Source organism: Alosa alosa, chromosome 22 (genome assembly GCF_017589495.1).
Source record: "Alosa alosa isolate M-15738 ecotype Scorff River chromosome 22, AALO_Geno_1.1, whole genome shotgun sequence".
Classification (NCBI taxonomy): Eukaryota; Metazoa; Chordata; class Actinopteri; order Clupeiformes; family Clupeidae; genus Alosa; species Alosa alosa.
The window spans coordinates 3,715,888-3,732,171 of record NC_063210.1 but is presented as its reverse complement, the minus strand read 5'-3'; the positions used below and the strand labels follow the sequence as shown (position 1 = coordinate 3,732,171).

The following is a 16,284-nucleotide window of genomic DNA, read 5'->3' as shown; positions in this document are numbered from 1 at the left end:
GTGTGAGTGAGTCTACTATGTGTGCCGGTGTTTGCAGATGTGTGCAGGTGTGTGCCTGTGTGCACCTACCTTTGGACCCAGAGGTCCTGTAGGTGGAACATCATGGGGTTGACTGTGAACAGGTGTTGTGTGTGCCAGTTGTGAACCTGACGGAAACTTCTAGACCATGGCACCGGGCCACGGATCACGCGATGGGGGAACGGTCGCGGCACATTAAAAATGAACACCCGCTCCCGCTCAGAGGAGTCCTGTAGGATATAGTCCACTGCAAACCAACACACACACACACACACACACACACACACACACACACACAAGCTGAATTTTGGTCTGAGGTTCCACTACCAGCTAAAAATATAAAGGTTTTTTAAAACATCATCTGATTTCTATATTGATATCAACAGCTGGTACAGGGCCTGGCACAACATGGCACAACATAAGTATAAGTTTAACCATGTAAAAAAAATCATACAGCCGGTCATACAGCTATTTGTTCCGAGAATTCAGAATTCAGAATGTTTCTGTATAAACTCTAGACATTCTCTTATTTTGATTCAAACGCTCTAATTGCCATTTAAACATTTCTGGACGTGGTCCTCACCGATGCTCTTGCGGAGGCTGTAGTCGTAGTCCGCGTGCACCTCCCTCTGCAGCTGCTCCTCCAGCTGCTCCACCTCCCGTCTCGTCCCACGCAGATGCCCGGGCACCAGCGCCAGGATGTTCTGCATCTGCTGGGCTGGCGGGGGAGCCAGCATGGAGCTGTGGACGCCACTGGTGATGTAGTAAACATATCTCTACACACACACACACACACACACACAAACAAACAAACAATTAGTCACACAAGTGCACGGCTGCTCTGTGGCAAGTAAATCAGATCCTCCAGAAAGTAAAAGAGTAGATGAATGCAGACAGATCAGACCTCCAGGTCTTTCTCAGAGGGTTCGGTCTGGCTGTTCCACTCCCTCTGCTCCTGGTTGTGCATGATGTCCAGCTGCTCTCGAGGGGTCATGGGTCGGCTGCCAGGGGCAGTGGGGGCCTGGCTGTGTGTGGCGAGGCCCCTGCAAACGTGTCAGATTGGTAAGGGGAGGCCTATGCCACTACTTACATACTAACAGGCTATTACTTTGGTTAGTGTTTGAATCTATTTGGCATCTGTGCGCACATGTTGCACTACATACCTTGAGCTGTGGGCACTGAATCTGCTTTCAGTCTGGGAAGATCGGGCACTGTCTGAGGGAAATGCTAAGGGGAACAACCGGACCTCAAATCTGACGTAGTTATAGACATGGTTATGTACATGTTCTCTTGCTTTGACCATGAAGCTGTAGAAGGATACTGGAGGAGGCAGCCGAGTCTCCTGGTGCTCTCCGCAGGAGGTTGGAGGTGCGCAGGTGCCGTGCGCTTGGGCTGTAGTTATTGGCGATGGAGTCTGAGGGTGAGCGGTGGTGCCGCAGCTCCTTGAACGGGGCAGCCTGGGTCCACGAGCTTGCCTGGAGCAGTGGTGGATGCTGGCTGTGCCGCATCACAATCTGTAGGAGACACAGATGGATCTACTCAAGACTAGTGAGAGACTTTTGTCTACATAATGGACTCTGAAACTGTCCATTTGCCATCATACTAAAAACACAGAAAATCTCTTTCTGTCCCCCCCTCCCTTCTGCCTCTCTCTCTTACTCACACACACACACACACATACACACCTGATAAAGCTCCGAAGGTTGCTCGGTGGACGACTGGGGAAGCGGTGGAAGTCCTCGTGCAAAACTCATGTTGTGGATAGCGTCATCCTCCATCTAAAGACAGCGCAAACATTTCTTGACTCTGATAGCGATGGTTGTTTCTAAAGTAGCAACGCAATGCAGTATCCACAGCGAACTCCGCACGAAACATACAATAGGTAGGTTACCTGACAATCTATCAGGAGACCAGTTTCATAATTCTAACAACTAGCCTTAGTATTTAGTTTTACCTGTTGAATGCGATCCATCATTGAAGGTCGCAGATGGAGGCTGTAAAGAGGCTACAGAACTGACACTGAGTTAGTTTGGTTGTAGGAAACTACTTTACCCTTCTATTCATGATGTTTTGTTGTGTTTGTCTGATAAACAAATGCGTTCTGTAGAGTTTAGAATGTCATCATGGTTACCTTAGTCTCGTCACACTCTCCCCATTGTGACCCAGGTTCGAATTCTTCTTCTTCAATGGACTCCTCTGATTTATGGCATCTCTGAAGCTGTCATGCATTGGACGTCGATTGTATGACACTGACAATGCATTAATTAGAAGAATACTGCTGAAGATAATATGTTTTTGAAAATGTTGACTATGTTTGAGCAGCTTGCGGTGACAATGTTTCGAGCAAGTCTATAACTTTCTAAAAACTTCCTGTCTGCCTAAGAACAAAAAGAAAACCCTCGTCAACAAGTCAGCAGCACAAAGGGGATGGATGTCGCGAATGTTGTTTATTATTTAAGAGCTGCTGCAAAGTCACTTTCAGATGTTTGTTCGACTAGCCACAGAAGTAGGTTACCTCATTCAGTTGATGTTACTGTATGCCATCGAAGCTCAGAGAGCCATAAAGACTACAGTGTTGTCATTATCCGGGTACTGTGTTGCTAATAGAGACAGTTGTCTTATCGCCTAGCAACGAAGGGTGCGTTCAAGAAAATCCAGCCTCAGCATGCAAAGTTCAATGTAGCCTAGGCCTACACACTAATGTGATGGATAGGCTATGCTCTCAAACGAACATATTCTTTAAATTCAGTGAATATTCAAAAGCTTTTCCTCCATGTTATAACTGATGATTTGGTAAAGTTTCCATGACTTGAATACAACCCCGCATGTTGTCCCAAAAGAGGAAATAGGCCTATCTTCTCACATGGATGCATCTTTTGTTGCCATTATTCAAGGATAGGACGAATCTGAATTTTAACATAATATAACATTGTGAGATTTGCTGTATAAAGTTTGTGGAATAGGCTACTGTTAAAATAATAATAAAAAAGACACAACAAATTCAGAATTCAGAAAGTGTAATGCATGGAAATGGCCACTTGTCCGCGCTCTAACCACAGTTTTATAAGAGCACCTGCTAGGATCGTGTACCTCTGGAGAGTTCAGCTGTGACATCACATCCCCACTACAGTATAATGTTTTGACGTTAACCTCTGCATGACATGATGTGTCGCTGACATATGACCTGCCTCTAAATAAATAAGTCAGATTCCACTATAGGTGAAGATAATGTGTAGCAAGGCTACCATGGCTTTGGGTTTATCTATGACATGGACTCCTAAAAGTGTTTGTAAAATGAATTGTTTAAATGCATGGCCAAACTACCATTGTATACCTATAGCTGCACGGACATGCCAGAAATATTTGTGCACTCTATGTAGATGGTTGCCATGTTATTGTCCACCAGATCTTTGCCATAGCAGGATCTCATCTCACTCTGTGAAAAATGTAAAAGTGTAGTTGGTGGTTGGCAAGAGAATATCAGAAAGTATATTTTTTTTGTTTTTTGTAATTTGTCCTAGATGCAGACATGTAAAGCCATGCAGTTAAAGATTTCCAAAAATAATTCTCACAGCTGTGTTAATGGGTGATGATACAGCCCCCTGGGGTCAGCTGGGGTGCGTCCAAATTCCTTAAATGTTCGTGGTGAACAGGTTTATCTAAACAGATACATATAAACAATTTTGTGTAAACACGGTCAACGGTAGGTCCATCTCCCAACATGTTTGCGGAGAACTACCTGTTTGTCAACATTCGCTTGTTTGTGAATTTGAACGCACCTCTGGTCAACCAATGGGTTACTTACAACTCAAACACGCCCACTGAGGGAAACCATGAGGCTCCATGTGACCTTATATCAGAGAACACCTGTGTGATTTGATTCTTTTATTGAGAACAACCAATTTCATTTTCTCCTATGAAAAAATCGAATAAAAAAAAAAAACAGAATTACTTTTACAAAAAGAAAAAAGAAGTCAAATATAATTTTATCTGGAGATTGAACGTGTTCATGTTACTCTCAGGGTGTTTACCAGCAATTTCAGCTGAATAGTATCAAGGCTGGTCATGTTCAACATGATTGTGCCTTTACACAAATGACATACAGACTGACTGGGAGCACACAGTGGCACCATGACTCACAGTCTCCCTTAATGCATCCTTCAGTTTTGGCTAGTTTCTTTTCATGCAGCAGTTGTACAGAGTTGTCATGGTAATAAAGTTGAGGCATGTTCAAATTTGAATTGGACAGACAAGCACTTCCTTGACCTGAGCGCTTTACATAAAGAGCCAGAAATCTTACGCTTCATTGATCCCGCGGTCTGTGTGAGCTGCTGTCTAGAGTACGGGAGGTAAGGCTTGAAGGCTTGATCAAATCAATGTGATGTCTGAAGACTCGGTGTCACATCACTTCTCTTTCTTTCTCCCTCTCTCTCTCTCTCTCTCCCTCCATTCCCTAAGGGTGTCATTACTAATGACTGAAGGGTGCAGATCAGGTCACTAACTAATGACACACACACACACACACACACACAGGATGAAGTTTACGTAAAGCAATGACATTCTGCCCTACATTCATTAAACTGAATGATGATCACATGCAACATTACATCATTACATATCACAATGTTAAACAGCATTATTGGAAACATAAATGAAATATCTACTAAACCTGTACAGGGGCAAAGAGGTAGATGGATGAATTTTAAATAAGTGAGATCAGAGGACATCTAATCACAATGAAAGTGATTGAATTACTAATACATTATTTTGGTTTTCTCTGAAAGATACTTCATGCATTGATGTATTTTGGAGATGCGTTGTCATTACAGGATTTCAAATTTGATGTGTGGGTTAATAAGCAGCCTTGCAAAGTCATTACTCAACCGCAAGCCCAACCCCTGTACAACAGAGCACCCATCCACCTCTGGTCCAGCATGGCTCTGTGGGGGATGAATGTGATCATTTATACACATGACTGATCAATGCTCGCCCCGGGGCAGCCTGGGCTTCAAAAGAAAAGTCCCTTTTTGGAGTCCACCTCCTCCAATTAACCAAAGCCCAGAGGAAAAACCTTCTGGAATAAGAGCCCCCCCCAACTGCAACAAGCACCCTGGCCTCATTTCCAAAGTTGCTGTGATATCAGATAATAACAGAAACAATGCTGCTTTGAGACCTGTGAGCTGAATGTGGGTGTCTATATGTGTTTAGGAGACTCCTGACTCCTGTGCCATCATAAATAACTTCCAAGATGAGAGAGGGAAAAAGAGAGAGAGGGAGGGAGAGGGAGTGAGGAGGAGGAGAAAGTCATTCATCATCGCAGTCCCTCCAGAGTGTGTGTGCATTATTAAAGCAAAGACAGACCCACAGGGCAGAGGGAGGAAAATGGACCTCGGAGAGGAGGGAGTGGAAAGATGTGAGAGGGTGGAGAGGGCGGATGAGGGAGACGGAGAGAGGCTGGGAAGGGACTTTAAAAAGGGAAACCCAAAGTGGGGAAAGTGGTGAGTGTCATGGGACACACACCACACACACACACACACAAACAGATAGAGACACACACAGATATAGACACAGACAAACACAAAGAAAGAGAAGAACACAACACACACACACACACACACACACAGTAAATGAAGCCTGATTATCAAGCCCTTAATCTTTTTCGTTTGACTGATTACTCAGCTTTAATGAGGAGGCTCAAATTCTCAGGTATTAAATAAACATTAAGCCTGTTTACAGTGCAACCCTGTCCAAACAGATAAATAAAATCAAGATAAACAAACTTTTAACATTGAAAGTGAAGATTACAGATAGGCTAGTGATTTAAATGGAAATTTAGCAATATTTTTTTTAGCTGTGCTTTTCTCTTTTTCCCTCATTGCACTTTCCCCACTCTCATCTCTCGGCTCAGATCCTGTCCTTGAAAGCCACAGATTGACAGGGAAAGTAAAGCGTTCTACATACTCGACGCACCCGACCGGTAGCGCGACAACGTGACGTCAAAATGATGTAGATTTTGCTGGAGCGCCAGGATTTTAGCCAGGTAGTGCGAGGTAGCGCACCACTCTTTTTTTTTCAGACGAGCGCGACAAAGCGGAAACAGGAAGATGGACTAGTTCGAGGGCAAGCGAGAGTTGCAGTGTTTGTTACAGTCGTGAATTTTTAATAGTTCCAGAGTGGATAAGTTGGATAAGTTAAGCTGGATAAGTTAACAAAGTTACCAGCGAGAGTTGCAACACATGGAATTAAGAGTAAAGAATAGAAACGATTTATTTTCAAACAAAGAATATATATATTAAGGCCAGAACAAAATCTCTTTCCACTTAGGAAATTACACAAACTCAGCCAGCTGCTAGCTAGGTAGCCAGCTAACTAAACTGTTTAAATTATAAAAATTTCCCTCGGGATGACTAAAGTATCTATCTATATATCCATATAAAGGGGACTGAAAGGTGGAGCAGACACAGCAACCAAATCACCATGAACACTTGGACTTCATCACCACTGGGCAGGAGGGTTATTAGGAGGTGGACAGGGGGGACGTGTCACTCAACGTTCAAAACCGTGGTGTTTTGATGCATTCAGGGCACTTCGGAATGACAAGGACCGCCCCCATGGCTACTTTGTTTTTCCGACAGCAAGTGTTCATGTGCTTTGTCGTCGGAATGTGTGACAAACACAGATGTCACAACAAAGGTTAAAACATACACTCATTAATCCTAAACAAACAACTGTACTATTTGCTTAAAATATAGCGTAAGACACTTGTGAAAGAAAGATATGCAGCTTTCAAGTGACAGAAACGCCCAATTCCCAAGTTCACATTAAAACTGTTGGACATGAAAGGCCACATGGACTACAAACGAACTACAACGTGACGACAAAAGTGATGACGAACTGGGCAACTCTGTTAGCAAAATCTAGCCCCAGTTTCCGACCTCTGACTCACATATTACGTGACGTGATTGACGCGGAATGATGATGTTTTCACTCGGAGAAAGGTTTTTCCGAAGCCCATGAACGCTTTGTCCCCCCCAACATTGTCATCTAAAAGATGGACAAATCCCAGCGACATAGACAAATCAGTTCTAACTACTGACCAACATACCTGTCAACACTCCCGTTTTTCCCGGGTTTCTCCTGTATTTCAAGGTCATCTCCTAGCACCCTCCCGTTTTGTTATTTCTCCCGGAAAACTCCCGTAATTTGCATGGCCATCAAACTTCATTTTAAAACCATTGATCCATTCAGGTTGCCAGGTTGTGTATGAAATACACCCTACACATACACGATCACTTAGTTTCAATTTCAACTGTTTTGTCATAGGCTAAAACCTGGCAACCCAAAACCCAAATAAGGAAGCGGGTGCCTTCTGCGCAGCCTGAGTCTCGTCGTAAGCAAGCGGACTAGTTGAATGGCCTACTTCAGAACTAGCTGTTGTGAAATTGTTGGGAATTTAATTGATTAACACATCACATAAACTGAGTGTTGTTGATACACTGAACTTGTTCCCTCGGAACCAAATCTGACAGCAAGCAGCTTTGGAGTTTCAGAAGTAGGCTGCAGGCAGGCAGCTGGTGGATACATAACTGGCATGCATAAGGTAATGGTAAGGTAAAAGCAATGACCGAAATGCAGTATTGAAACACGTGTATGAAACGTATTAAATATGCAAACACAAATCCGGTATAAACACTGCCCCGAAAAAACAATGATTACGCGAGCAAGATCGCCTAAACAAAAACGAGATCGCAAAAGGAAAGCAGATAGAAGGTACTATACAAATCTACAACATGCGCACAATCTTCACGCGCACGAGAAAGAGTATGTACAGGTCTTACATGATTGTTGGTTTCTGGTGGCAGCCTTCTAATCACTGAATAAATACTTAATGTTAACTTATGGATATAATAAACATTATCACACATGCAGGCTACTCGGAAGGTACAGCAAAGAAAAATATTCAAACAGCAATATCATGCGTTTTTTAGCTCAGAGTAATAAGCCCGGGCCCAAAACACCACCAGCCCATGGGAATTCGTGAATTCTCTCGACTCTTACGATTATCACTTTACTATTGATCAAGAATCGTAGCCAGCTAGATGAGTGATTCTATGCATTTGTGAGAAAGCACGCCATTTATGAAAGCAAACATTTCCCTGGCAGACCTTGACAAAATATGACCGTTGTGTAAATCATAAATAATACTAAGACCAAACACACCTGGCTCTCATTCAAGCACACCCCTGTGTGTGATCATGACAGTAGCAGACCCTGATTGTCTCCAAGCACTGTTGGCAAATGTACTAAACTGAAAAGCTGGTCGGATGATGTCATTATGATGTCCACACGAAATGATTTTTTTGTTTATAAAAACATAGAAAAGTGTTTTGGGCAATATACATGTATGTCCTATCCATTTCCCTTGTGAGGTCAATCTTTTCATGCAAATGTCATATGTACGGTATGTATAGACCCTTTCAACAATAAAAACAAAAACAATGCTTGAACGTTCTATTTGGGCCCCAATCTACTTCCTCTGCATTAAGATAACATATGGAATGTTAAAACGGAAGTCTTGTGGGGCCAACTATGATGCTGATAATGGAACTCTCTTGAAAGGGTCCATAGAAAAGCACAGTTCTGAATTAGCACTGATGTACATGTGGACACAGCAGTGTAAATAGAATGCAAAAAGTGGAATTGAACAATATTCTTATATCGTAATTTACAGTAAATTATATATTGGTGGTTAATGATGACATATTACAATCTAGACTCAATGCCCCTTCAATGCTCTTTAGTCTGATTTTGCAATTTGTATTTGAGGACAACAGACATGCAGGTGAAACATGGAAGGATAATAACACATAAAGAGGAAGATGAAGTAAGAGAGACTAAAACACCAGCCGACAGGTAACCCCATTCCTCTAGAGGTCTGTGTCTGCTCCTCGGGCGAGTGCAGAAATTGAGTTCACCGTGAGCCATCTTGGGAGCGAGGGAGAGAGAGAGAGAGAGAGAGAGAGAGGGAGGGAGGGATTAGGGATGAGAAAGAGAGATAGAGAGATGTGAGCTATAATATCAGGCTGAGTGCGGCTGTGGCACTGTCATTAGGTGACTAAGCACTTAATTACTCGCCACAGACGCAATTCGCGAGGGATTCTGCTGTCTCCCCCTTCCTCGCCCTCTCCTTTTATTTCTGCTCGCAGAATTTGACGGGCTGAACATGGCGCATACCCACAGCTCTATTCTTTTTTGGTAACACATTGTTCAGATGATCACTGACAGTGTTTTGCGTGTCATATGCTGTCCCATTGACAATAAGAGGCCAGACATCTTCGTGGTGGAAGTGTTTTTTCATTTCCTTCATTAGTAAACACACAGCACACACATGCTTATGCATAACAGGTTGAAACAAGCTCCCAGTGGACGCTGAGTATTCAACTGTAGAGAGTGTACAATGGCTAGATGTTGACACATTCATTGTTATTGTGTTCTTGTTCTAGTCTGCAGAGTTCTTGAGGGTGATTGTACTGTATGAGTGTGTGGGTATTGGGGGTTGTCACAGCATAGATTAAGGGAGATGACTAAACATAATGAAAGAGAAGCCATGTGGCCTCAGTGTGTGTGTGTATGTATGTGTGTGTGTGTGTGTGTTTCCTTCAGAGGTGGAAAAAGTATGAAAATATTGTACTCAAGTAAAAGTACCAATACTTTGATGAAATATTACTCAAGTACAAGTTAAAATACCAATCTGAAAATGTACTCAAGTAAAAGTAAAAAGTAGTTCATTTAAAATGTACTTTAAGTAAAAGTTACTTAGTTACTTTTTTTTTTTTTTTTTTGGGGGTAGCAGAACAACCAGTTTTACCAGAGACTTTCTAATGAGGAGAGACAGCACTCAAAAAATCCTCCATAGTAATGCATGGGGTTAATTTGTAACGCAGTTGTCTACACATATCACAACCCTTCCGCGGCAAAATGTCGACATGTGAATACATTGAGCCAATCATGTGGTGTGTTGTGAATACATTGATCCAATCATGTGGTGTGCTGTGAAGACATCGGGCCAATCATCTGTTGTGATCTCGCCGCTGGAGCAAGATTGGTGTCGTGAAGCCTTACGCACACACATTTCTGCCGAAATAGATGCCCGATAAGTGCCCAAAAAGCGTTGCAATATGGCCGTCGAGTGGAGGTACTTGCCTAAGCAGCTAAGGCACCATGTTCATGCTTCCAGTGTGTAGCGCTGTAGCTGCAGCAACTTCGAGCTAGGTAAAACCGATTGTTTCAGTTTTGTTCATACCGACAGTACTCGGTGGCGTTGAGAAATGTCAAAATGTGAAAAAAATGAGTTCTCCTTTAAGTTCGAGTTGATTTTCAAAGTTACTTGCACTCATCCTTGGTCAATTTGCAGTGAACAGTAATCCAGCACAACTGAAAAGCCCCTCACTGGCAGCTGAGGCAGGCAGGCCAATGTTGAGTTGCAGAGAGTTTTTTTTATATTTGGAAACGAGCAGAAGGTTCAGCAGATTAAAGGGTCGAACTGGGGGTGGGAAGTATAGGGCCCCAATGGAGGAGAGGGCCCTTGAAAAGTGGAATCTGGGGGGCACAACATTTTCACCAGGCATTAGTAATAACTCCGGTAATCCACACATAAAAAATCCAAACAACTCCATAAGTAGAGTCATGTGTAGCCTAATGAAGTGGAATAACACAGGGTAAAAGTATTGAACACACTAAGAAAAAGCACTAAGGAAAGGGAAGGAACGAGCTGGAATCTGTAAGTAGTTAGAGAGTAGTTATCCTTTCTATGTGCAAATTAATATAAGCTTGGTTAGTAGCCTACATATTGATGGACTATAAAAAAGGTTTTTCATTACCAAGGTGTCACACAAGAAACATTTCATGATGGATAAAAGCAAAAAGCTCTCCCAAGACCTTTGCAACCTTATTGTTGCAAAACATATCAATGAAACTGGTTACAGATGCATTTCAAAACTTCAGAATCTTCCAGCATGGGAGGAACATCACTGCATCATCAATTGGCCATGCTCAGGATCTCCTCGCAATATTTCTGACCAGGGAGTCAGAAGGATAGTCAATTCCAAGAGCCAAGGACCACTCGGAAAAAGCTTCAGAAAGACTTGAAGGCAGCCAATTCAATTAAATTCAATTAGACAGTTCTGGAAGTAACTAAAAATCAGGATTCACAAGAGGGACCCCTGGAATCTGTTAAGAACAATAGGCCAAAATCACACCTGATACTGTGACTAATAAGTTTTGTCATACAGGAAATGTCTTGAAGCTGTCATTACAAACAAAGGCTTTTCCACAAAGTATTGAAGAAATTTCAGTAGGCACGTTCAATACTTTTTTCCTGTGTCATTCCACTTTATTACACATAACTCTTATGTTTGGATTTTTTATATGTGTGTTAATATAATGTGTGGTGAAAATTTGAATACACTCACTGGAAGTTTAGGCTAATTACTGAAAAAAAAAAAAAAAAAAAAAAAACATTTAAGCCGTTCAATACTTATTTCCACCATCTATTTATTTTACCTGAATATTTTAACTTCCAAATTAAATGTCAAAATGAATGTCAGACGAAATGTAAAGTTTGACTGACTGGATTTTTTGTATACAACATAGTGAAAACTGTCTAAGGTCCTCTCACTCTCCCTTGCTAAAGAGCTAAATGGTTTAGACCGCCTACGATAGTCTATCTTTTGTTTATTTAGTTGAGCATAAGCTAGTAGTGGACCGCTAATTGTTGTGCTGCTGGTGCAATGTCTTTCTCCAAAGAAAGCCAAGTCAGGTTACCAAAAACAAAGGCCAAAACAGGAAAAAGAGAGACATTAAAATGAGGGGAAACAACTGCTAATAAACTTCTTTCCAAAGAAAGGTGAGCACAAACGTCAAAACACAAAATCCCATGGTATTTGCTTGAATATCTCCGCAATCATTAGTGCTAAAAGGAACTGAGACAACCCATTGAAATAGCGGAAAATACATACACATGTAATCTGATGCATCTCGTGATCCAGCTCCATCTCCATCACTTTCAGAAAGACTGCATGGCGGCAGCTTAATTCATGTCCTGTTGTAGGCTACATGCTGATCATTATCACTAGGCTAGTGATTTAGATTTTTTTTCTCTCTCTTTCTGTTTTCGTTAGTCTTAACTTTTTTTTTTACTCAAGTAACGGATGGGATTTTTGATGTAGCGAAGTACAATACTTCACTCAAAATGTAATCAAGTAAAATTTTAAATACCGATTTTATAAACTACTTAAAAAATACAAAATACACAGAAAAACTACTCAATACAGTAACGTGAGTAAATGTATTTCGTTACTTTCCACCTCTGGTTTCCTTAAATGTGTGTGGGGGCAGAGGGCCAGTGTGCTTTCACATATCTTCCAGATTCAGCAAATCTTAAGAAATACACCTGGCCATATAACAGTAACCGCACATAGACAGAGCAATGTGAGTTTGGTATAGTGTAAAGGAATCTGTCTGGAGATTTATTGATGCATGGAAAGCCTTCTATTTTACCAGGCCGTGGGCTTGCTCAGTGGGCTCTGTTCATTTGCCTGAGCTGGTAGCCTGACATGATGTAACACCGTACTGGGAAAGAAAAAGCAGCAACGAGACCTACTTGCCCTGATGAGCAGCTATGCCCTTACAGGGTGGCTTTGCTTTGAACTCCCAAGTTTCAACTAGGTCTGCTGGGCCTGTGTGTGTGTGTGTGTGTGTGTGTGTGTGTAGAGTGATTAAGGTTGACTGTGAGACCAGGTCCGAAACGTGGGTCAGTCAGCGAGTGTTTATAGGAAACCTGACGACGACTACATGAAAAATTCACACACACACACCCACAGACACACACACACACACACACACACACACACACACACACACACACACACACACACACACACACACACACACACACACACACACACATTACACACACACACACACACACACACACACACACATGAACACGCATACACATGTGTATTAAATATCAGTTGGCCTGCTTTTGGTAAGCATGGTGAGTAAACACACAAATTGTGCTTGTGATTGACATGTGATCCAGTGCTGAAACACAACTCTCCTCACAAGGATGTGGAGGAGAACAGCAGGAGCGGAGGAGTGAACAGAGAGAGGAGGAGGAGAAGAGAAGAGAAACACAGCTCTGTTTAATAAACACGCCACAAGACAAGTTTGATAAAAGAAAATAAATCATAGATCAAACATCACACACGCACGCACGCACGCATGCACATAAACATACTGCACCCCTAAACTGACAATACTTGTTTTAACTAAGACATTTTAATCATATATGCAGTTTGCACCACCTGTGTGTGTTTGTTCGAATGTGTGTGTGTGTGTGTGTGTGTGTGTGTTGTGTGTGTGTGTGTTGCGCATCTATGTGTGTGTGTGTGTGTGTGTGTAGACAGTGGGGAAGCCGATGGAAAACTCATTAATGGACAAGTAAATAATTGATGGCGGGTAGCTTGCAGGGTGTTGTGGTTAGGTTTACAGAGTGGGTATGGCGATTTGCCCCGTATGTGTGAGTGTATGAGTGAAAGAGAGAGAGAGAGGGGGAAAGGGAGAGAGAGGGGAGAGGAGAGAGAGAGAGAGAGGGGGGGAGAGAGAGAGGGAGGAGGAGTGACGGAGATGTGTAGAGTGAAAGTAAGGAGAGGAGTGCGCTGAAAGGGAACGAGGGATGAAAGAGAGGAGGGGGGGGCTGAAAGGAGGACCAATTTCATTAAGTGAAAAATGGAAAAAGTCTCCCACAGCCAGATGCTCTCTTTCTTTACCTCTCACCCCTCTCTTTCCCTTTGTCTCTTAATCTACGTGTGTGTGTGTGTGTGTGTGCCTATATGTTTCCAACTGTTAAGAGTCTTAACTTAAGAGTTTGCATAAGTTAAGAGACTCTTAGGAGAAGGTTACGAGCCATTGCTATAAGCATTGTTCACTTAAAAGGCCAATTACCTTTGTGGTGAAAGTTCTGAAGGTTTCACTGGTAATGTTTTAATTCTCTCTTCCAAAATCCACTCACCTGGGGTCATATCCCACAAAAAGCTCTCTAACTCACATTGTGAGATTCTCTGTCTTTGTTACGTATATTTTGGGCTTTTGCCTTTAATTGACAAAACAGTGGAGATAGACAGGAAGTGAGGTGGGAGAGACATGGGGGTGTTATGGGGAAGTGACCTCAAGTTGGACTCCAACTCGGGTCTCCAAAGACCTGCATGTGGTCAGGATGCTGTTGCCCGAGCCATAGCACCCCCTCAGATCATCTCCCTTGTGTCGACATCCAGGTATTCAGCGAGCCATGACAGCAGTTGGATTGGTAAACCTTAGCCACAACACACACACACACACACACACACACACACACAGACAGAGAGAGAGAGAGAGAGAGAAAGCATAGTTCAGTAATGCAGTACACCTTTTGAGGAGGCCCACACAAAATAAATTCACGCACATTTGTGCTTGTCACCACCTTGGTTATGGCAGCAGAGAAGTGGCCTGAGCCGGAGATGAGGAGATAACTAAATGACTAAATAATGAAGTAAACTATGAAGGACAGCATAAGGACAGAGAGACACTTTCCCCTCCGCAACACCCCTCTTCCTCCCTCCCTCCCTCCCTCCCTCCATCTCCCTTTTTAAATGTCACTCTGTGGGATACGAGAGGAGAGGCTTTCACTCCAGCATTATCAAGTGAGCAGGTACCCCGGCGGCCACACAAACACACACACACACACACACATGCACGCACACACAGACCAACTATCATGATTATCAGCTACTCACTGGCAGCATGACTCACACATTTGTAGTATATGTGACTATTGTGTGTTAAGTTCTCTCTCTCTCTCTCTCTCTCTGTGTGTGTGTGTGTGAGAGAGAGAGAGAGAGAGAGTGAGGGAGAGAAAGTGTAGAAGAATGTGGGTAGATGAGGATCATTCACTATAAATATCCCACCATGAAGTGGGTAGGTGACAGACGTCAGAGCTGGTTCCGTGGAATAGATCATTCCTGTGTGGGTTGTGGTGTGTGTGTGTGTGTGTGTATGTGTGTGTGTTTGTGTGTGTGTTTTCTCTGAAATGAGGGAATATGAATGACATATGAGTGATGTGTTGCTCTGCGTTTGAAGATGCAGTTATTGTCAACGTGAAAGTATGCGTGTTCCTCAAACCTCTTCATTCACACAGGTTAACACACACACACACACACACACACACACACACACACATGCACACATACAAGCGGACGTCCACACACACAAGCACATACACACTCCTGATAAAATTACAGAATTTCAGCTGTTTGTCATCTGGAATGATATGTGTCCCAAGATGTGGGTGCACGTGCATAAACACCCACACACGTGTGCGCACACATACACACTCACACACACACAGAGAGAGAGAGAGAGAAAGAGAAGGAGAGAGAGAGAGACTCTCTTCAGGAATAGTCGGACTCTACACACCGGTCACGAGGACGGCATGCGACCTGGATTCTATAAATAATCCTGCGTGCATAATTAGTGAGGTAACAATGTTACCCACTGAGACAACACACATGCACGCACACGTTATGTTAACGTTAGCTCGTATCCCAAACTCAAGCATAGAACACACACACACTACAACCTTGCAACAGACACACTCAAGAAGTCAGCACCCATATGCTCTCAACACAACTACACAGAATACAGAGAATTGAACTGAGACACACCCATACACCCCCAAACAAGAGATTTAAAGACAGGGGAAGGGGCAAGCCTAGTGTGCTAATTGTCCAGTGGTAGGTCACTGGTGAGGGTGCCTAGGTCAGTTAGGGGGGCTGGAGTTGCTGCAGAACCGCTGGAGAACGGGATGTCCCTCTCTGATTTGTTCTAGAGAGCTGTTACAGACCAGAGGTTCATGTTAGTGAGATGATTGGTAGTCTAATTACAAGCTCATTAGTCAATCAATGTAAAGTCCTTTCTAATTACAGTAAAGGGATGAGAAATGACACAGAAATTCTCAGTGCCTGATAATGTGCACACACGTGCACACATGCACACACACACAGAGGACAAGAAAAGCGTGGAGCCCTCCAACTCTCCTCTTGGGGACACAGGGACAAATGCAAAGTAACAACCTCTTTTGCCCATTTAAAAAAAAAAGACAGCAAAAGAGGAAAATACAAAATGAGAGCAAGGTCTACCGGTCATCATAACTCATCCACTCTATAGGCA

The 16,284-nt window shown here is 42.9% G+C and overlaps 1 protein-coding gene across 2 annotated transcripts in view; it reads right to left on the bottom strand.

Moving 5' to 3' along the window:
• Nucleotides 1-2,102, bottom strand: part of dnah3 (dynein axonemal heavy chain 3) — a 28,132-nt gene extending 26,030 nt beyond the window's left edge. For both annotated transcript variants that reach the window (XM_048232604.1, XM_048232605.1), the window contains exons 1-7: nt 1,973-2,102; nt 1,704-1,796; nt 1,340-1,532; nt 1,182-1,233; nt 923-1,061; nt 602-794; nt 70-265 (exon numbers count right to left, since the gene is read on the bottom strand). In XM_048232604.1, the coding sequence (XP_048088561.1) occupies nt 70-265; nt 602-794; nt 923-1,061; nt 1,182-1,233; nt 1,340-1,532; nt 1,704-1,796; nt 1,973-1,993 (887 nt within the window). In that variant the 5' untranslated portion in view covers nt 1,994-2,102. The remainder of the gene's footprint in view (nt 1-69; nt 266-601; nt 795-922; nt 1,062-1,181; nt 1,234-1,339; nt 1,533-1,703; nt 1,797-1,972) is intronic.
• Nucleotides 2,103-16,284: the final 14,182 nt, after the last annotated feature.